Here is a 23,700-nt window from a genome sequence, read left to right as displayed (position 1 = left end):
GTGATATTTATTTTCCAAGCAGAAGTTTCAGTCGAGTGTCCGGGATTTTTGATATTTCTCTCGGAGGGATGCAGCCTCAACATCCAACCCGTCAACGTTCGTAGGAGGAGCGCCCTCTGGCGTCTTGAGGGTGAAGGATTGCAGCTGGATCATGCAGGGACGTCTTTTTTCTGTGTTGCTGGCCGCCGTCAGGCTTACCCGGGGTTCTGGGGTTCGCCAAGAAGCAATCAAGGAGACACCTAGCGTACTTTACACGTGCAACATCGCCAAGCTTTGAGGACAACAAGAGCTAGGACTCACATTGTACCAAGCCACCTACTATATACAGAATATGTAGAATAGATGTATTCCTTGTATATTGATTAGGTATCATTCCAAGATCTTTCGGTGTATATAGATACGGTACCGATCTACGTATCTAACGCACTTGGACCACTACAACAACCCTTTTCACCGATAAACGTTTATTTACAAGTAGAACAACATTTTAAGTGTTGGGTTAAATTTGACCCTCTAAAACCCAACCGGTACCTGACAGATATCGGAAAGAAATATTACGCAGTATGTCGTTGAAATTTTAAAATATCTATAGCACAATAGTGACAAAGAAAATTATAAAATATGCAATTTAGTCATAATGATTTACTTAATGAAACGTGAGGTTTTATATTAGAGTGCGAGCAAAAATGCGATGACACACATGAAGTCTTTCACCTAGATCTTTTATTATACTCTAAGGGATATATGAGCATAGTTACACTGTAATCAATGTTTTCTACCCATTGAATTGAATTATCATTTTTTGAATACTGCCATTCATACAATTTTGACTGCTTACATCACCTATATGTACCATTTAGTAAGTAACAGCATTACTGCGTAGTTAATGAAATTACAAAATCAAGCAATGTTAGTACAACTTGACACCAAATCGACAGTGGAAGCCACCAGTTTCAATACGATAGGGTATGCGTAAATCACTTTCAAATAAACCTTTATAAGCAGTTTATTTTTTTGAATGCATATAGTATGATGTACTGATTAACTTGACATCTAGATTCCAATCCGCCAATAATATTACAATTGAGTGGTTCTGATCTTAAAAACACGTTTTATTAGTCTATCCGTAAAATACGTGTATCATAGACATAAGATATCAGTTAGAAAATTAAGTACATGGCTATATGAAATGTATAACTACTGACCCCGTGTATGGAATGTATCAAGCTCTGTGATATTTTCATAGGAAAGTATTACTTTTAGAGGCCTTGGCAAAGAGCACACACTTAACACAGTAACCTTAAAAAGGCTATGACACCAAAATGCAACATATTCTGATTGTATTCAACAACATCATCGGTCGGATGCGACGCAGGCGACTGTAAGTAGCTTCCAGTCTTTTTGTGCGGCCAGCAAGGTTTGCAATCTGCCCTGGTACAAGCAAACAGCTGTCATCAACAACACTGCCAGCAAAATTCATTTTTCATACTCGTACGTGTTTGTACTAAATATCCACCCTTCTTCTGTTATTGAACGTTGCACCAGCAGAAAAAAGATTTTTCTGCCACAAGGTAATCATGAGTTTACTGTGTGTATGTGTCATCACCGTGAAAATGTAGACCAGAACGTTCGGAAGCACACGCAGTGGCTCGAAGCACACATTTATGCTAATTCTGAATCAAAGTTGAACTGTAATTGCCAACGCAAAAAAATTTCGACTGACCAGCTGCAGTCTTTGTTAAGGAATTAGCAATCTACTGCTTCTGTGACGTCACGTTATGCAGATAAGACACGTGACTCGCTGAGCAGTGGATCATATGTTGCAGAAAGTCAATGGCGCCCCCCGTCTCTGTTGCTCATTCCTTGACAAAGACTGTAGCTGATCAGTTGAATATTTAGGTAAATCCAAATTGTTGTTTTGGAAATTACAGTTAATTTTACTATTCATTTAATCTTTGATTCAGATTGACTTCTACCAACACAGATGATATTTCAATTGAAAATTTATGCTAATTGAATACTTAAATCATTTTTGGATATGATACGAAAATGCTGCATGGTGGTGTTAAAGACACTGTAAGAATCACAAAGCCTTCACGCCGTTTAAAGCCAGATGTCGGAGCTACAGTCGCCGCCCGGGTATCGCACCTCGTGAGCCAGGATGGGACCGTGCGGCTCCTGCCCGAAGTCAACCAGGAAGTCCTCATTACGGGACAGGCCTCCAATATCGGTGTTGACGTCAACAATGAACATCAAGGAACCCTCTCTGCAAAGAGGAAAAAAATGAAAACGTTCACTTTGATATTGAGGCTAAAATAAATTCTGATTGGAGAAAAGGAAGATAAAGGGGCACAAAAATTCAAACTACTAGTATGAGGAACCTCCGAGTGACTGAAGAAACAAAAAAGAAGAATCTACGTCTATTCTACATTGGGACAAAATTTTGAGTGGATAGACTTGTCTCTTTTGATTAAGATGTCTCACATGGGCTTTATTTCTACCAACTGTTTTGTCTTCCTTTACTAGCTTGTAATTGATTTACAGTACAGTAAAGTATATTCAGAATTTCTATTACAAGGACGATTTCTTGAAATCAAATGTATCTGACAGATACCACACTCTTATGGCACATAAACGTTGATTGTCTTTTCTAAGTGCATGATCAGAGATCATATATTGCACATACAAGTGCGAAAATAAAACTCACTTGATCATGTCCGGGTAGAACTGCTTGTCCCAGGCGCTGAAGAGAGACGTGGTGACGTAGAGACGCTTCCCGTCCAGACTGAGCTGCAGCATCTGTGGTGCCGAGCACTTGACTTGTCCATTCAGGACCATGGGGTCGGGCTGCTGGTCCAGTTCCACGTCATGTGTCACCTGAACAGGGCCACCCTTACAGATGCTTCCGCCGAGGAACAGCTGTAAAATGAACACGGCATTACTTGGAGTTGTACAATGGTACCTGTAGTTCAATATGTACAACGTTTACATTCATTTTACTATTCATATCAGCCATGTTGGTGTCCCTATTTGCATTTCAATATATCAGAACTAAAGTGTACACAGCATTTAACCCTCATCCGACCGTATGGGGTCCGTTTGGACCCCAGGCGTGTTTTAATATGTGCCATATCAACATTTTTCGTTGAAGAAAAATTCCTTCCATGAGTTTGTTCATGTACATGTCTTACAACTCCTGAGAAATTTTTACCGGGATTGGCCGATTTTTGCGGAAGTTATACTCTAAAGTATGCGTGTTGTCCGCTGGGGTCCAAACGGGCCCCAGATGATTTCGCATTGTTTATAACGTAATTAGAAAGAAATTCCTCTTAACTTCCAAACGGTACAATGTATCCTCACCAACTTTGCAGGGAGTGATGTTCGCGTAAAGTTGTATAATTTTTGTAAATTTTGTGACGTTATGACGTAATATTACGTAATTATGACGTCATCGATTTGATTTTATAGGCTACATATTGAAGTCCCATAATATTGAAAGGTATTTAAACATAATAGAGTGTATTATTGATTTTAAGGTATGCCAAGGCATGCAACGTCAATGGCGATTACGTTGACGTCAAAGTGACGTCAGAGAATGACGTCATGTGTCGTTAGCGATCCCTGGGATCCGCCATCTTGGATCGGCCATTTTAAAATTTTAAAATTACATTTTTTCCATTTATGACCCCAAATCACAAAAGAAAGAGACTGGAAACGTTAATCCGAATGTTTCTGGTTAAGAAAATACCAGGTAGTGACGGATTTTGAAGGCAAAAAGCCTGTTTATACCTAAAATAAACATCTTGTCCGCCATCTTGGATTTTTAGCGATTACGTAATCAAATTAGCATAAATTATGAATAATAAATCATGAAAGTTACATCTTAATACATATGATGTTATACATGTTGGAAAACTAATGTGGTTGAGCAAGAAAACCTGAGAAATATCATTGTTTTTACAAAATTAGTGACTTTTTGTATAAAATGCCTGTCAGAAACCCGTTGCCATGGCAACAGGAAAAGCGACAAACTTAAACTATTATCATGGAGTTGTTGCCAACTAAATTTTAGGAAAAGTCACCAAGTATGGTAGTCTTACCATACGTCTTTTGGCAGTTATACGATGTCAAAGTTGGCGCGGGCACTTTTAGCCCCCCAAGTCTAGATAGCGTTAAAGGAAAATGCGGGTTCTCCTCATTTTTTGCATACATTATGATAATGAGCATTAATCATCAACACCAAAACTTGTCAAAATATTCTCCATAGATTATTGTAACAGGATATGCACAATAACTACAATAAGATCCACCAGAAATATATTTAGGGGGCAAAGCAAAATGGGGTCCGTTTGGACCCCATAAGGCCAGATTCGTCGCAAAAATGTGTCGGTCGGATGAGGGTTAAAAACAAACTGTGATTTTTCCCGATAGTTGTTTTTTTTTTAGCTGTGTAGCTGTGACACTGATATGCGGTTATCTAAGATTTTCAAAAGATCTTTGAATACCCACAAACGCTTTAACTATGATGGGCTGAAATGCAATATGAGCTCCAACATGGCGGCGACGTTTAAATATCGCCACGCTTTTTCTTGAAAATCTTACCAATGCCAGGTAATAGCCTTTAGCTTTCCAGCAGGGCAGAGCAAAACTTACGTCTCAAAATGTAATAAAAAAACAATAGTGAGTATTCCGGCAGATTAAAGAAGGCACTCTAAGTGACACCAACAACAACACATCCCCCTCCCCTCAAATTGAACCTTTGCGATGATTTAGAATAAGGTCATTCACTATCCCAAGTACGCAAGCGCATCGACATGTACTGTAGGTGATATGTCAAAGTTGAAGGACCTTGAGAAAAAAAGAGAGATCTGGTATGCAAGGAGAACCGTTAACAAGTCTGGGTCCTTCGCCTTTGACCTTGCGCATGCGTACTCGGAATCGTGAACGTCGTCGGATTGTCCGTTTGTTTGTTTCTATTCTTGGCACTAACCTGTCCGACCATCTTGGGGTTCCTACGGTCAGTGACGTCATACTGCCTGACGTCACCGTGCAGCCAGTTGCTGAAGTACAGGAAACGGTCGTCCATGGAGATCAGAATGTCCGTGATGAGCCCTTAGATTTAAAAGAAAAGAACTGTTCTTTTGACAAGCTTTGATAATAACTAGAATAAAAGGTAATGTAGTGACATGCCCGGGCTTGTTCCTATTGTTGCAAAAACACTAATTTCTCAATGAAATGTTGCCATGATAACAGCATGCATGCACATTTTTTTACATTGCAATAAAGTCCCATAAGGCGCCTTGATTGAAAGAATAAAGTGTTCATTTTCATTCACTATTTGCACACTTTCCAGACTTCCCGGTGACCTTTGACATTTCAGTCCCAGAATGCATCGTCTGGGCCTGGTAATTGCGTAGTACAGTTTCTCTCTGTGCGCGAAAACACAAAACATGATGGCCCGTGGGCACAGAAAACAGTTCTCACCGAGTAGAACACAGAGATGGTAGTTTGGTTCAGAACCGTGCACAGGATATGGCCTAAACATGTTCTCACAACAAAGAACGAAGACGATACACGAGTTCCTATGTTTTACCGTCCTTTTACTCAAGGTTTTAGCTGTTTCCTCCTTTGTTTCACACGCTGAGAAAAACTGTGGGCGCCTGTCGAGAAATTGTACTACGTAAAACCCAGACCCAGACGATGCATTCTGGGACTGAAATGTCAAATGTCACCGGGAATTCTGGGAAGTGTGCAAATGGTGAATGGAACCATTTGCTGAGATATCCCCCCACCTGGCATCTCAGGAAGAGCCCAGCCTTCTACCTTCTTATTCGGGACGTCAATCACCTTCTCTGTGGCCCAGTCTCCTCTCTGGTGATGAAATTATACAATGCGATCATACGTCACGATAACTCAACAGAAATGAGGGACATGTACCACATCAATTTTAAAAAGCATTTACTAGCAACACTACAGCGGTTTATCTTTTTCCATGCAGGCATTCATCCATCCAGCAGACCAAAAGCTGAAAAGGTTACATTTACAAGCAATACATGTTATTCATTTAGCAACTCCACATTGCCACCATTACTGCTTCGACATAGTAACTACATCTTACCGTAAAACAAAACAAAACAAAACAGACATACTCTTAGACAGGATACACCTGCTGTTGTTATGAAGTGTCGTGCATCTTGTTCCTGATTTTGCTTTTCTTTCAGTAGACATGGCTTTGATTTTGCTATCATTTAAACCGTTAATTATATAATCATCATTGCCATGTTTACAATGTTCATACTTTTGAATGGAATGTACCTTGTTAATATATCTATCATTATGTTCCTAATTTTAGCGAAGCTTCAGGAGCGAGCTTAATAGTATATTTTAGGCCCGTTTCACAAGGATTTTACAGGAATCCGTCTGTGGACGCGGCCTGTCACTCTATACCTTGTTAGTAAGGACAGGAATTCCGGCAAAAATTCCCAGAATTTTAGGGGAATCCGTCTGTGGACCCGCCTGTCACTTTATACCCTGTAAGTAAGGTCTGGCATTCCAGCGCGCAGGTCGATGACAGATGACCGACTTACGTGGTGTCCGATTTCGTACTATTAGGAGCGTGTCAGGGAGTTACACGGAATCTAGTGTTCTTGTTTTGAAAAGGGTTTTCAACCCACTCCTGTTGATCTATTTTCACAAGATCTTGTTGAACACCATGCCGCCTCAAAAAAACAAAAAAAAACCTCTGTGGACACCAAATCTTCAGACTGGCTTGGCTGACGCCTTACTGACTTAGTGCTTTGTTAACAAATATTGTCTTGGCAGAACTAAAGAGTGCTACATTGGTACTTTCTGTACAGAGAAGTAAGATCAACCGAGACACCTTCGCTCTGGCAATAATATTTAATTTCCACACTTATTGCTTTTTTTCCCCATAGACATCTCTTACAATGTCAGCATGTATCATATGTTATCATCACAACCACTGGTCTATACTCTATACAGCTTCATAAAGATGTATTGAAAATCGTATTACCGGGGTCTTGTAGAACCTGAAGACGTTGCTGCTGAGCGCACATCCCACGTACCCTTGCGGTTCATCTGGGTTGTGCAGGAAGCGGATTTCCAGTGGGATGGCCCCCTCCGGGCCGAGGTCAATGTCCTGAATGCGCCTGCGCGTAGTCCAGTCCCAAACGTGCAGGCTCTGGCCGTACTTACCTGCAATTCATGGCAAGAAAAATGCAAAAATTCAAACAAATTAATGAATGAATAAACAAACACAATCATGTGGGTTGGACATTAATTAAAGTCTCATGACCGAAACTAGAAAATATTTTGGGAAAAACATTAATTAATGACATAAGAAAAAGGCAAATGAATGAATAGATAACTATGGAATCATAAACAGAATAATTCAAATGAAATATGGGTTTGGAAATTCAAGGTCACATCACATAAATGAGAAAATAGTTTTACAAATACAGGCTTAGTGATATGACCATTTTACCCCCAAGATTTCTTGAAATACATATGCATTAATTAGTATTAAAACCAAAGTAATCGCTGACAAAAGAATGTACAATTGAGAAATACCATACACGAGTCAGGATTGAATCTTGCAAACATCAGAACCAAAACACATTTCGCAAAAAAAATCTATCATTCCAGGAAATAGACCTGATGCAATGTTTAAGAAAGTCGCTAGGTCTACGCCAAAGCACCGCCGTACCGTCGGCGTAATGTTGGGGGTCGAATCCGTATGCCCAAAGTTTGGGGTGTCCCCACTCGGTACTGATCATGACGTTGTGCCTGGGCTGGTACCAGAAGTCGTATCCGAACTCGGTTCCATCTCCCGGTGACTCCCAGTTCCCCTTCACTTCAAAGGTCTCGCCGTCCAGCAAGATGAATCCTCCTAAATAGAAAATAATGGGGCACACTGTAAGTAGGTCATCTGTCATCGACCTGCGTGCCGGATTGCCAGAGTGTGCCAACAAGGTATAGAGTGACAAGCGGGCGTCCACAAAGTTCACCGGACGGATTGCAGAAATTCCTGTGAAATTCTGGGAATTCTTGTAAAACGGGCGTAAAGTATACTATCAAGCTCGCTCCTTAAGCTTCACTAAAACACAAGTAGTTCGTAAAGTTTGTCAACTAACTTTACTGTTAACATGAAAGTTTTATTCAAACTTCAACGTTCGTCCAACATGAGAAAGAATAACTCATCAATTCGAATATTGGACTGAAAATTTGGCCTTCTTCAGTTTTAACTGACCCACTATTTCTGCCACGTGACCTTCGACGCTTCCGTAAACATGGGGTCAGTAATGGGTCAAATTCAATAACTAGAATCACATGCTTGCACTCTCCTGTGTTGATGCAAATATTATTTTGTGACCAAATATAGGTGTTACAACCAAGTATGTACGATTACACGTGTTCTCGCGAGATCTCATACCTTTAGCGTTTCCGCTCGGGTCACCGATGGTACTGATCATAATCTCGCCGCTGCCCAGGCAATGCGTGGTGTGGGGGTTAGCCAACCCGGTCTTCCAATACACCTCGGTCGGTTCCACAGTCTATAAAACACACAAGACAAAGGACATATCAACGACTCAGCGTATTTTACTATGCATACATATATATCACACTTTTCATAGATAAGCTTTTTTACAATATTTGAAATTCGCGGTGTGGTGATGTAATACTGGCGATGTCCAAAGACCTTTGACCTTTGTGACGTCAGATTCCGAGTCGGCCACACCTGTACCATAGGAATTGCTCCAGACGCCATTTCTCCGACTCGGAGTCTGACATCACGAAGGTCAAAGGTCTTTGGACATCACCGCGCCGCGAATTTGAAATATTGTAAAAACGCTAATCTATGATGGACTAGTGTAAAACAAGTCAGAACTGGTCTCAGTGGTATTTTTAACATACTGCAGTATGATTTACGAAATTAAGTTTAGCCTGCCTTAAAGGAAGCTGACATTCGGTCAACAAAATAATTGCTGCTATAACTCCTTCGTTGTGAATAAACAATCTTGTCATTCAGTCATTTACCAGCCTGATGAATTCATTCACGGATGCGAATCGCACTGTTTAGATACTTTCAATCACAATCACCTTGTGAATGCTAGGAGCTCGTGGATTGGTTCCTGTGTCGATGACGTATATCCGGCTGGATACGAGGCCGGGACAGATCAGACGGTTCCGACGCTTGCTGGGGTCGCCGAAACAGGAGCTGCAGGCGTTCCACCCCGTGTGGTGAAGTTCGTCCTTCATGTTCGGCACCTCCAAACGGTGGATCACCTGTAAGATAAACAATCACGGATTCGGGCATTCAAATGATACCGACCGCTAATATAAGGAGGCGTTTCTATATAGTTTGAGCATTTCAAAGGGTAAGGCTAATAACCAAGACACCATGCATATGGTTTCCTCTACATGTATATCTTTACAATATGTTGGGTTATGTAGGGTTATCACATTCAGCGAGAGGAGACCTTAGAATTAAGATGTTAGTCGAAAAGGTTATGTGTGTACGTGTGCGTGTGTGTACGCGCGTCACAGCATATATGCGTGTAAGTGTACCAGTGTGTATGCACAGGACTGACAGTTTGTGTATGTGTGTGTGTTTGTGTGTATCTGTGTGTTGGTGTGTGTGTCTGTGTGTGTGTATTTGTGTGTATCTGTGTGTGAGTGTTTATGTGTATCTGTGTGCTTGTGTGTGTGTGTGTGTGTGTGTGTGCTTGTGTGTCTATGTGCACGTGCCTGTATCTATGTGCTTGTGTGTGTGTGTGTGTGTGTGTGTGTGTGTGTGTACACGTATGCGTGCCAGTGTGTATGCACACGAGTGGCACTGTTAGTGCAAGTGCAGATATTTAGCTGGGGTAGACTATGCGTCCATAATTCCGTACCTTGCTGTATGTTGGTGACTTGGGATCCACATCCACGGTAGCGACATAGTCCGGCCTGTCTATACCTGAAAAAAGTGACACGATAGGTATAACAAAAACAACTTACCGAGTTTCATTAAAATGGGCTATGTACATAATATCAATATATTTTGAAATATGAAGATTCGCATAAGACTTATTTTACTCACCAGTGTTGCGGTAGATACAGGGAAGGTAGACAATCTGCTCCCGTGGGGCCTTCATGGCGTCCAGCGGGGTGTGGTACCCGGGCCCGCAGCTATCAACGTTTTCGTCACATTTTTTGCCTACATAGAAACACACGAACATGCAAAATTCGCTGCAGTACTGTTGGAAAACGCCAGGTGAACGATTTTCAAACTTGACCTTTGTTTGCACAACCGCTACTTACTTACCCAGAATTAGGAAGATCCATTGACATTTCCGTCACTTTTTTTTTTGCCTACATACATACAAACAAACACACACACAGGCAAAGTCCGTTGCAGTACTGTTGAAAAACGCAAGGTAAACGATTTTCGAACTTGACCTTTGTTCGCACAACCGCGACATAGCTACCAAAATAATGAAGATCAATTAAAGGTTTCTGGACTTAATGCTCTTGACATACATACAGATCCAGCCCACAGCTGGCACAACCGTAAACATAATCCTCTATCGGCGAAGATAATAAAAAACTAGACTTTCAATAAATAAATACCTTTACGTTCGTTGCCTGCGGGCGTTTCATGCTGGCCCTGATTTTTCAACATTCTTGCAAGATACAGATAGCTGTGCTTCAAAGGCCTCAAAACACCGGGAAAGCGTTAGGTCCTGGGGTAAGAGAAATGAAGATAAATTCTTAATAATGTTGTGAAGATATCGATTTTCAAGGTTTTATCCATTTCTGGCTTAGCATATAGTCACTTGATATACTCACAATTACATTATAGGCAATCAAACCTGACCAATATTTGATGTGACTTTGTAAATTTGTTACATTCCATGCAAGTTGTTATCAGTTAAACTGAAACTGAAACAGATTAGATTTAAAAAACTGACGTTGTCGCTGATCTTCAAGCACGGTGAGAGAGTTCAGCAACGGGGGGGGGGGGGGGGGGGGGTGCATCATGTGTTAACTTATCTGTATTCATAATGCCGGACCTAACTGGTTAGAAAAGTGGAACTAGCGAAAGTACTATGTAGTATATTAGTATAGTATCGCACTTGTCTTTAAGATTAAAGGCATAAACAAGCTTTCAAGTTTTTTTGTTCCATTTGAATCCTCTCACCACAAAACAAGGCTTATTGTGCGCCACTCAAGTGCTTGGGTTACATAAACCCTATCCAGGAAGTTTTATAAGTCCTAGAATTTTGGTGACGTTATGACGTAATATGACGTAATTATGACGTCATTGATATGATTTTATTGGCTAAATAGGGAATTCCCGTAGTATCTAAATGTATTAAACAAAATAGTATGTATTGTTGATTTTAAGTTATACCAAGACATATTTCGTAAATAGTAATTACGTTGACGTCAAAATGACGTCATTAAATGACGTCACGTGTAGTTAGCGACCCCTCAGGATCCGCCATCTTGGATCGGCCATTTTAAAATTTTCAAAAATACTATTTTTCCACTTATGACCCCAAAAAACACAAAAAATAGACTAGAAACGTTAATCGAAATATTTCTGGTAAAGAAAATGCCACGTAGTAACAATTTTGAAGGCGAAAAAGCCTGTTGATACCTAAAATATAATCTCCAAGCAGATCTACACGGGGCGCGAAAATCGTATATGCTAGCCAGAGAAGGTCCAGTCAGCCAGAGAGGGTCCAGCCAGCCCCGTAGGTTCTGCGCTAAGACGGGCCTGAACAACAATTACCTAAAATAGTGTAATGGTCCGCCATCTTGGATTTTGACCGATTACGTCATCAAATTAGCATAAATTATGAATATCAAATCATGAAAGTTACAACTAAATACATATGATGCTATACATGTCGGAATACTAGTGTGGTTAGGAAAAGAAAACCTAAGAAATACCATTGTTTTAAAAAAATCAGTGATTTTTGCATTAAATGCCCTTCAGAAACCCGTTGCCATGGCAACACGAAAAATGATAAACTTATACTTTTATCATAATTTTGTTGCCAACTAAATTTTAGGAAAAGTCACCAAGTTTTGTAGTCCTAGCATATGGACTAGCATATGTCGTTCGGCAGTAATACAATGTCAAAGTTGGCGCGGGCACTTTTACCCCCCCCCCCCCCAGTCCAAGCTAAGAGAGTCCACTCAAGAAACTAATCATGTTATGTTATGTTATGTTATGGTATGTTATGCTATGCTATGCTATGCTATGCTATGCTATGCTATGCTATGCTATATTATGCTATGCTATGCCATGCTATGTTATGTTATGTTATGTTATGTTATGTTATGTTATGTTATGTTATGTTATGTTTTGTAATTTTATGTTATGTTATGTTATGTTATGTTATGTTAGAGTCCATTCCAAGTCACCAAGAGGGTTGTTATTGTCATAATTTACAAATGTTTTCAATTTATTGTAACGGGGGGTGCCCAAACATAGGACGTTTTTTTACGCGCTGGAACTCACGGCGCTCCATTGCTGGATGCCAGAGAATGGTCATGTTTTAATGAATGAAATTTGAACCATACTTGGACAAGAAATGTTACATGCGGAAGACGCTGTGAGATATTTTCACGAATATACCTTCTGATTTAGTGCTACGCCAGATAGTGTGCCTAACTTATTACGCTTTGGTAATTTTGCTCTCTTCGGAAGTTGGTGATGAAGTTAGGGAAATGTAAATAAGGCTTGAAGTCTGCTATATTCTAGCTTTCTTTTGACCGGAAAATTTTGACTGTGTGCACTTCTCACGTCATGTGAGAAGGGCTATATCTAGCGCATCCCAGCTCATGTTTCCACGGGAAATAGGCTACTACGCGGCCCGACGCACGTATTGAATGCGGCCCGACTTACGAAATCATTACGAAAAAATGACACCGCTTACATCAACAATACTCCGTCTACTTATTGGGAAATATCTTCGCCATCTCTGTATTCAGTTTCCTTTTCATAGACGGTACCAATCAAATGTTAGAGCGTAACAAAACTGTGCGTTGAATCGTTCCGCCACCGTCTCGGCCCAAAAAAATGGCGGGAAAACAACGTCGTAAGACGACAGCAATGTTAACGTTGTTTTTCTTTGGTCGGTTTTCTTCTCAACAAACACTTAAAGACCCAAATTTTTAGTGTTTTATGAAGTTATTTTCCTTATGTGTATGATAGCTGTGTGACTTATGTATCTGCTTGGCACAGGTTGTATATTCAGGTGCCGGGTCGTCTAGCTACGCAGTAACCCTCTACTTAGCGCTACCATCATTATTGTCAAAATACGACTTTTCGACGAAACAAGAAATGAATATGTACACATAAGTTTTGAATGTAAATGACAATTATGTGCATAAACTTAGGTTATTAACCTTCCTTATCAGCATAGTCAAACATGCGACATATGTATCTGAGGAAGAGATAAATGTTAATAGATATCAACTATGCAAATGAGGACGGAGGCTGAGGCCATGATCTAACTATTACTTATTTTTTTGTACGAGTAACACTCATTAAATCACTAGTAAGAAATTATTTCATTCTCTTACGAGTGATTTAATGAGCTTGCATGCCTCTAACTCATAAAATCACTAGTAAATGTAGAATAAATCCTTACTAGTGATTTAATGAGCTAGCATGCCTCTAACTCATAAAATCAATAGTAAAGGAATAATTAAATCCCTTACTAGTGATTAAATGAGCTAGCATGTATCTAACTCATTAAATCACTAGCAAGAGATGTTTTAATTCCCTTACTATTGATTTAATGAGCTAGCATACCTCTAACTCAAAGAATCACTAGTAAGAGATCATTTAAATCCCTATTTTCACACAGAGAGGCGGAGGCCATGATCTAACTATTACTTAGTAAAACATGCCATTACTTGATGATTTAATGAGCTAGCATGCCTCTACACTGCACGAAATGGCCTCGTTTCCCGGCGTATACGTACCGGTATTTTTCTGTATTTTTGTCGGATACTGACGGATACTGACGGATACATGCGGATTCGTGTAACGTATCCGACTATTTCCGCACCGGTATATGGAATATTTCCTGAATAATCCGAAAGTAAGGGATTTTCGACGAATACGGAGCCGTACACTGTACGGAAATGCCACCGATCCTGACGGATACGAACAGGAATTTTTCTGTATTTTTGGCGGATACTGACGGATACATGCGGATTCGTGTAACGTATCCGACTATTTTCGCACCGGTATATGGAATATTTCCTGAAGAATCCGAAAGTAAGGGATTTTCGACGAATACGGAGCCGTACACTGTACGGAAATGCCACAGATCCTGACGGATACGTACAGGGATTTTTCTGTATTTTTGGCGGATACTGACGGATACAGGCGGATCCAACCTAACGGATCCGACTAAATGCGCACCGGGATTTGGAATATTTCCGGAGGAATCCGAAATAAGGTATTTTCGACGAATACGGAGCCGTAAACTGTACGGAAATGCCACAGATCCTGACGGATACGTACAGGGATTTTTCTGTATCATGAAGAAAATGGTGAATACTGACGGATACAGGTGGACCCAACAACGAATCCGTAACGGATCCGACTAAATGCTTGCATTCCTAATTTAACTATACACAAAACATCATTTTCAATGACAAGAAGTTTGGGAAAGCCTGTATGTAACATTATTTCATATTTCAACATAATGTATTTCTAAGTTCAAAAACTATCAAATACAATACAATACGGAAGCACTATGTGGCTAAATAATCCATTTAGTTTAAGATAGGCTGAGGGACATCCACATACTCAAAGCACCACTACATATGCAGGTTAATGTCGGTAAATTGGGGTTGTGCAAGCACAATGTTCTGAAAAATTATGAAATGTATTACAATTAACACCATCACAACATTGTGGTAATATTTACTACTGTATAGTGCCCTTGACCAAAATGATCTACATGTTCTAAATATTCCACTAAAGTAAAAAAAGCCTTATTTGTGGCCAGCTCTTTGTCTAAAACACATCAGATACAACTATTTCAAATACAGAGGTTGAAAATAGAAAGTAACATTATACTGTCTGAAAAACTCCTATGATGACACGCCACATTTTAAACGTAAGTAGCATATGCCGTGGAACTGCATGTGTATAATCGTCCTCTCCCCATTCTCTGACTACATCTGAGTTCACTTCTTCCATGCACTCTTGGTAAGGTACAGGCAAGGCTGATTTCTTCTGTATCTGCATGTTGGACTCAGCTTGGAGTCCATCTTGTGATGAACCAGTTCCTATATGATAAAACCAAATGATGAATAAATATCAATTCACGTACTTAAGGAACATGTGACATGATTTTGACATGGGCTTCGTTTCATCACAGCAGCTAACAAAAAACACGGGACAATGGATATCAATCATGCCTGTCTCAGCTAACATTGAAGTGTACCGATGATGGACGTACCGAAGGAGCCTGAGGTACTCAGCAGCTGAGCATCTGACAGTTGATTGCTTTGTTCCCAGCCAAGGTCCTCACAATATTTGCTGCATTTGTGAAGGAAGTATCTGCCGATGCTGTACTGGATATATATTTATATATATAAAGGGAAACAATGACAGATATTAAACATATCACATACTCACATGTGTAAAAAAAATGAATCTGGGCATCGTTGAATTGACTTCGCAACACTTACATCTTTAACTTGAATATGATATTGATCAAACATGCACAGTTATAACTGAATGTAATAATCACTGAAGCACAGTACTGCCTCCTTATAAGTTCTAGTTCACTATCCACAAACTGTGGGATCTTTGTGGGACAAATACTTATGACATTTTCTTCCCTTCCATATCTTTAATTATCTTTCCCTCAACTGCTTGCTATTTTGTATCTGAAACGTTAACCAGACACACATGTCTGCTGACCATTGGCAAGAATGAACAAATTGAAATTTTAAATGTCCTAGATCCTAACGCCGTAAAAGGGCAGGTCGGCTGGAGAATTCTTATGGTCATGCGAATGCGATGATATGTCAAGCCACAATAGGAGGATAACTGACGTTAAAACTAGTTAGAAACAGGAATTTTTCAATTTGTACTTACCATAGGGCATTCCCTCTATATGATGAATCAACTCCCTACCAGCTTTACATGGGGGGAGGGGGGCGACGAATATTGCATGCACGAAGAAGACAACGTCGCAATTCCGTGCGTTTGAGTTTACACCGAATTCCCTTCGACTCTCAAGCCACTCAAAAATCACTGGCCGACCATGGTAGACTCTGGCGATGCCATTTTAAGCACAGAAGGTGATGAAACGCCGTTCTTGTCTGTGCTGTTAACCGAAAGAAACCGTTAACGTTTGTCGCGCCCAGAAGTGTCTTGTGGGTAATTTGGATATCCGACACGAATCCGTGTTCCGTATACGTCAGGATCCGAGACAGCTCATGACTTGCAAATAATCTGAACTTCTAACATATTGGCAAATACATTAAAAAATGAAAGACCCGAGTAGATATTGTATCTGTACCCGAAACGTATCCAGACGTATACGGCATCGGAATTGCTGGATCTGAGGTGTTCCTGGTATTTGTCCGAATTTGCTCGGAAACGTTTCGTATCTGTACCCGAAACGTATGAAGGATCCAGACGTATACGGCGCCGGAATTGTCGGATCTGAGGTGCATCGGATCCAATCGGAAACGTTCCGTGTCTGCTATGATGTGCGATTCCGGATCTGCTGGATTCGTCAGGAAATGAGATCATGCCGTGCAGTGTGCATTTATTTGTCAGGATCCGAAGCAATTACCGACATTCCAAATATTAAAAAAAACCCCGAGAGATCCGTGCAAATATCTTCGGGTATCCGAGGCGCATCACGGATCCGGAGGAATACGACGTCGGAATTTGTCGGATCTGCGGGCACCTCGGTATCCGATCAGTGAACTGGGATTTGTCCGGATTCGCTCGGAAATGCCATGTGGCCCGATTCCAGATACGTCGGATCCGTCAGGATACGTGGCCATTTCGTGCAGTGCTAACTCATAAAATCAGTAGTAGGAGAGTTTTTAATTCCCTTACTAGTGATATAATGAGCTAGCATGCCTCTAACTCATAAAATCACAAGTAAATGAATAATTAAATCCCTTACTTTGTGATTTAATGAGCTAGCATTCCTCTAACTCATAAAATCACTAGTAAGAGATTTAAATAATCCCTTACTAGTGATTTAATGAGCTAGCATGCCTCTAACTTATAAAATCACTAGTAAAGGAATAATTATATCCCTTGTTGACTTAATGAGCTAGCTTGCCTCTTACTCATAAAATCACTAGTAAAGGAATAACTGAATCCCTTACTAGTGATTTAATGAGCTTCGAGCTAGCATGCATCTAACTCATAAAATCACTAGTGAAGGAATAATTATATCCCTTGTTGACTTAAGGAGCTAGCTTGCCTCTAACTCATAAAATCACTAGTAAGAGATGTTTTTTTTTAATTCCCTTACTAGTGATCTAATGAGCTAGCATGCCTCTAACTCATAAAATCACTAGTAAAGGAATAATTAAATCCCTTTACTAGTGATTTAGTAAGCTAGCATGCCTCTAACTCTTAAAATCACAGGTAAATGAATAACTAAATCCCTTACTTGTGATTTAATGAGCTAGCATGCCTCTAACTCATAAAATTAACAGTAAAGGAATGATTAAATCCCTTACTAGTGACTTAATGAGCTAGCATGCCTCTCACTTATAAAATCACTAGTAAGATATTTTTTAATTCCCTTTACTAGTGATTTAATGTGCTAAACCCTGTACGGCTGGGCCAATTGAAAGTATTACGCGGTCGTCGTCTCATTGCACCACTCTGGCACTAATGTGTTACCATTGGTACGCACTAGAGGTGGCCCAAACGTGTCCATCACGTAAGTCTGGGAATGTACTAACGATACGGTTATCTATTACCAAGGAACCATATCGCTGCTAGTCAAAGCATAATCTGAACAAGCGCAACTACACGCTTTACATTACCGTTTCTCTTTTTTTCCACTGGTAAGTAATAGAAGGCATGAAGGAGTATTGATTACGAATTACGCAACATTTTCGCCGCCGATTTCGAATTACATTAAATTCTCAGAGCTGATTATGAATTACGTTAAATCATGAGGCTTCCCAACAGGCTTCAAGACTTAACACAAGATTCAACTATCTAGTTCTGCGTCAAAACTATTCATGTTATGTTGAATACCTACTTTTGCGGACACCTCCCTGAGAGGGGCCTGCATTAATAGGCCTGCCTGGGGGCGTTTCGAGAACGCTCGACGCTAAATTCCGGAGCTACATATGACGCTAAATTCAGTAAGCCTCTCCACGCCCTACTCTAAATTCTGAGTCAAAACTCACACACGTAGCGGTTGAACTCTTAGCTTGCGTCGAAGCTGGTGATATCTAGCTCTTGGAGATGACTTGAAAATCACCTTAATCTAGTTCTTTGCATTAAACACCCCGACCAATCAAACCACGTGAAACGCATTGAAACTCAGATTCCTATCAGCCATGACCCGACAAATCGCTTTCTAACTTGCGCTAACGACTACATCTGACCACACAACCTCGCCAGTGAGATGGTGGAAGGTTTCAGCTTCCAAAAGATGTTTTCAGATTGACAATTTTGCCACTTTGGACGTGATTGAAACCGCCCGTGATTTAACGTTTAAAAAAAAAAAGTTTCTTTCTCTAAACGTTAAATCGCGGGTGGATTCAATCACTTCCAAAGTGGCAAAATTGTCAATCTGAAAACATCTTTTAGAAGCTGAAACCTTCCACCATCTCACTGGCGAGGTTGTTCGGTCAGATGTAATTGGTCGGGGTGATTAAACGCATGAGTGATAATGACGAAGTCGAGATCAGCGTGAGGTCACACGCAATGACTTCTGTACCAAATGGAGTCTAACTTGTTTGTTAACTTATAATACGTAGCACTATTGAACTACGAACTTTCACGTCACATCTGACATGGGAGGCCACATATGAGCCCGATAAACACCACAGCTTGCTTATGAATGAAGAACTTTTATGGTGGAAATTTCTATTTTCGTGTATTAAGAAATAATAATGTGACGTTAATGAGGGACCTGTGCTATCACATAAATTGAAGTTCTCCTAACTCAACTCCAACGTATTTGAAGGAAATACGGTCTCATTGCACAATGTCATGGCTCTTCCAATGACAACATGGTATCCTGACGTGCGCTCTTGTAACAGACACTTATTTTTTGCGGCACTGACAGGGACTGTAATTGATAATCTGATCACGTCCATTACCTACCAAACCAATTACCCCCACCTCATTCCTACCCCACCTCGACACGTATATGTATTTTTCCACCCGAATAAAAAACTTTCGGAACAACTTTTTCGCAACTTATATATATATATATATATGTAAATTTCTATGTTGCAATGCAAACATTCCTCAAAGATCTAGAATTTGTACGGTAAATGTATTCCCACCTGTGAGGCACAAATCGGACGACGATGTTAGAGATATCTTAGTCGTGATCCGCCACGGTATTACTTCTGCATGAAATGAAGTAGAACCTGTCTGGTCGCTCTGGAGCTTATTGTGCGTCAACTCTGACATGGGCGTGACACGCGGACATGAAAATGAGAGGCGCTCGCTTGTGGATTGGACCATTTTTAAATCAGCCTACGCTTTACTAGCAATTTATGGATTACGCTTTACGTTGCATAAATAGGGAGGCCACGTCGCAAATTGCCATATTGACCATGTCTAAGGCCCATTTTTGAAGCAATGGAAATATTTATGTAGAATATTGTTTGATTTTCGCAATGTATGTGATACTAGTATTATTCAGATTAAGTTTAACACACCTAGCTTACTGATTTCGTTATGGCAGCTTAAAAATCGTAAAAATTCCCCGCGCGCACGTTGTTTACCCGCGCGGCGCATTTCTGACCCCAATTTGCAGACCCTGGTCCCCCCTGAAAGTGGAATCGTCCAAATCGCTAGAATTGTAACCCTCAACTTCTTTGGTTGGCGTGGTTTCAAAACAGCCAGAGAGCCAATGAAAAGCTTTCTTCTTAAAGAAAACAAGTCTATCCACGCTGTGAGCAAGTCCCAGCAAGTTCTGACGGGGAGTAGAGGGTCAGAGACGCAGTGGAAGTAAGTACATAGAATCTTTCACTAATTTCACATTCTAATTAAATAGTCTCGATGTTTGATTTTTTTTAGTTAACATTATAAAGAAAATTTCGTGCGAATTGGACGCGAAATGGGGTCGCTCAGCTCAGAGGAAGACGTTCGGTTGCATATCTGAAGTAATACAAACATCTTTTATTTTGCATTTCTATAAAGGAACAAGTAAGATTATTGTGATCAAATGTTGGTCGCCATGTCTGTTTACAGTTATCCTGCCTCTCCTACCTCGGTCCAAGAACACGGTCACGAGTCACCCTTTACCAACAAGAAGTTTCTCCAACTCCATATCACAACAAGTCAAGTCTTGTGGCCCACAAGTAGTCAGTCTATTCTACAAATGGCCCACTACAAGCACATTGAACTGTTAGTTGGAAACAGCCAAATACCATAGGATTGGTTGCGCATTTAGGAGACGAGACATTGCTGGCCTGAAAAAACAAAATATGAAGACTAGACAGTGACAGGCCAACATTGTTTCCAGAATTCAAACGGCTTTGTATATTAATGTACAAGGAACTCTTTGTGACAATCTTTTCGGTATCAATTATGCTATGATTTGATATATAATTTTTCATATGCAACCAATTACTATTTTGTTAATATTTTGTCAGTGTTACTATTGTTTGATTTGTTATTGTTATCATTTATACTATGAGTTACTATATCTATACTATGAATTGTTAGATTTATGTTATTTTTGTTAATTTAGATGGGGGAAGACCTTGTATAAGCCACTGTGGCTTTTTTTCTTCCCCCAGCACATGTATTTCTTTCGTTCTATTATGTAGAATTGATTTTAATATGTGCAAATAAACCAACCCAAATCAAACAATATCCCCTAGCCTGCGTGAGGATTCGATGTACTAACTGTGCTGATATGAAGTAGTATGACTCAGATAAGACTTATTAGTAATGGCTGCTATGTTGTATCAGACATTTTAAGACTCCATTGGCTAAACATGTTAGCCTGTAATGGGATACATATTTTGATTGATACCTAATTAAAGATGATCTATTATATGTAAGAAATTGATTTGGCAGGTATTAGGACTTGTTCTTTTGTGCCACTCTATGAAGTTTCATCTTTGTTAGATCAGTAGGCGAGTCAGCATATCCCGAGACGAGTAGTCAATACTTACCAGTCATGGGGGAGGGGGGCGCACCAACCAGATACTTAGTGTGAGTTTAATTCTATGTAAAGTAGATTAACACATGATTGAAATGTTGCACTTGTTAACCTTGTTGGTTTATACTGATTTTCAACTTTAATGACCCAACCACCTTTTATAGCTTGAATGTAATGGATAAAATGGTACAGTGTCCTTCTAATGGAAGGGGGTGGGGGATTCAGGATCTGTACATTATTGCCCTTTTTCAAAGATCATAAAACAATAATTGTTAAAGATGGTAAGATATTTGACAGTTGTTACGACTTGTTATTTTGTACTACTATATGAAGTTTCATCGTTGAAGTATTGTGACAAGTGAAAATTTAAGCACATTTTAAGTGGTCAGTGTAAAGAATTCATGGGAGGGGGGCGGTATATGGCACATAAAGTATATTTAGCTGTACATTCTGGAATATAGGAGTCTCACAGAAGCTTGGGAATGTATACGATGATAGTAGGGAATGGATAGATAAGCTTTAGGAATTATGAGAGCATTGAAATCCTAAATCGGTTATTTGAAATGACTTAAATATGCTACCTCGTTAACAATGCCGGGAACCTAATTTGCATAAAAGTTTCATAAATAAGCCTCGTATTGGCATTTTTTTATTGATGATGGTGATTGGTCCAATACCTTATCGAATTTTGAAAACCGCAGTCTTCTACGACTTGAAATAAAATAAAAAATCATTTTTTAGACTTGGCAATTTTTTTAGTTCAATGCATGCTTGACAATGGGGCAAAAATGCTCTGGGAAGCATGTTTGAGTACTTTTTCTTTTTTTTCCTTCCGAATGTCGTAGAATGATGAAATTGTCAGGACTTAGTAACCTTACAACGTACTACGGGAAAAATCAACACAAAATGCTTAATAAGTGTAGCCTAGTACCGTGCGTTCGGGGGCAAGCTAGTCTGTAAAACGGACACTCCAGCTGTCCTGGGGGTTATGTCAGTCATGTTGTTTCCTACTCTCCAAGCAGAGGTTGGTGGGAAAGATCGTGACCAAAAAAAAGGGCATATGATAAAACGGTCACGATCTTTCCCACCAACCCTTGCTTGGAGATCTAGAGTAGTTGTTTCCGACGTAGAAAGCCCTGATCTTACAAAAAGAAAACATCCGAGAGGAGTCTGCCCATCTTCTCAATTGCACATAACTTCATTAGGATCTAGAACACAACACAAGTAACACAAGCAGGCAGTGAAGTTGTACCTAACTGCGCCTGGCAGATTAATGCTCCAAATTGAATATTTCGCCCAACCAGGTCGAGTTTTATAAATGCGTGGTTATGTTCATAGGCACTCTCTCATTGGCTGACCGAATAACTCCAGCTGACCATAGGAATAAAGATATGACCATATATGGTAATATGACCATATATGGCAACACCATATATGGTCATATGAGGAAAATAGCCAATCATCTCCCCAAAATACCCCCCAAAATCGTATTTTGAAGTGATGTATGCCGAAAGTGCGAATGGGGTTCTTTAAATATTTGTTCGATGTTCCCCCATAGCAAAGTTCAGGTCATTTGGGTGTAATTCCAGAGCACATGTAGGAGGCCGAACTGTACGTATTTGGTCTGAAAATGGCCAAAAATTATCAATAAAGTAATTTGAAAGGCATCTATGAACAAAATAAAGAAAAGAAAGCAACGTCTGGGGGTATGTGCTAAACAGGACTCCTCCCATATCAAATTTTAGCCCATTTAGCCCAGGGACGACTGAGATGAAGCCCTTTGAAGACTTGACAAGAGATGGAGGAGGAGAAAGAGCCCAAAAAATAAGTATCGCCCATGCCTATAGTATGGGCAAAACATAAAAACAGAAAATTAACATGGACACAAACTAGCAAAATAACCATGGCGGCTGGTAAAAAGGTTGTATAATGAATATCTAATGTGTGAAACATAAATTACTGTCTGACGCACAATGTTTAAAAAAAGGACACACAAAATGCTGCGTCGGAAAATGCAAACGGAGTGACAATAAATGTAGAAAAATACTTGAAAACATTGTCAAGTAGAAGACAAAAATGTTAGCTAATAGAAACGTTTGTAACATGAATTACTACAAGGTGCAAAACATAACTTACGGCCTGTCTCACTCGGAAAATACCAGTAAGTAGAAGAAGGTGTAATGGACGCTACACTGGCCCAGATCACAGTTCACAGCCCGCTCGCTCTCAGGAGAACGGTCCGGTCGGGATGGCGGAATACGACGGAATACGCCGGAGAGTAGAGCTCAGCCCGTTACGTGGCAAACACCAG

The 23,700-nt window shown here is 40.0% G+C and overlaps 1 protein-coding gene across 3 annotated transcripts; it reads right to left on the bottom strand.

Annotated features, from left to right (window-relative positions):
* Positions 1–703: 703 nt before the first annotated feature.
* On the bottom strand, positions 704–23,700 carry LOC136438100 (methanethiol oxidase-like). 3 transcript variants are annotated; one of them, XM_066432779.1, is made up of 12 exons: positions 23,526–23,700; positions 10,633–10,745; positions 10,103–10,219; positions 9,915–9,979; positions 9,121–9,306; positions 8,453–8,573; positions 7,727–7,909; positions 7,034–7,215; positions 5,793–5,871; positions 4,991–5,112; positions 2,708–2,919; positions 704–2,266 (listed from the first exon to the last, which is right to left on the bottom strand). In XM_066432779.1, exons 2-12 carry the CDS (start codon positions 10,682–10,684, stop codon positions 2,104–2,106), a joined length of 1,482 nt encoding a protein of 493 aa, XP_066288876.1. In that variant the 5' UTR covers positions 10,685–10,745; positions 23,526–23,700; the 3' UTR covers positions 704–2,103. The 3 variants fall into 3 exon arrangements, with proteins under 3 accessions (XP_066288876.1, XP_066288877.1, XP_066288874.1); XM_066432780.1 differs by lacking the exon at positions 23,526–23,700 and adding an exon at positions 19,555–19,791 and having other exon boundaries at positions 10,639–10,745; XM_066432777.1 differs by lacking the exon at positions 23,526–23,700 and adding an exon at positions 19,555–19,789.

This window comes from Branchiostoma lanceolatum, chromosome 7, assembly GCF_035083965.1.
Source record: "Branchiostoma lanceolatum isolate klBraLanc5 chromosome 7, klBraLanc5.hap2, whole genome shotgun sequence".
Lineage (NCBI taxonomy): Eukaryota > Metazoa > Chordata > Leptocardii > Amphioxiformes > Branchiostomatidae > Branchiostoma > Branchiostoma lanceolatum.
This window is presented reverse-complemented; position numbering and strand designations above follow the sequence as displayed.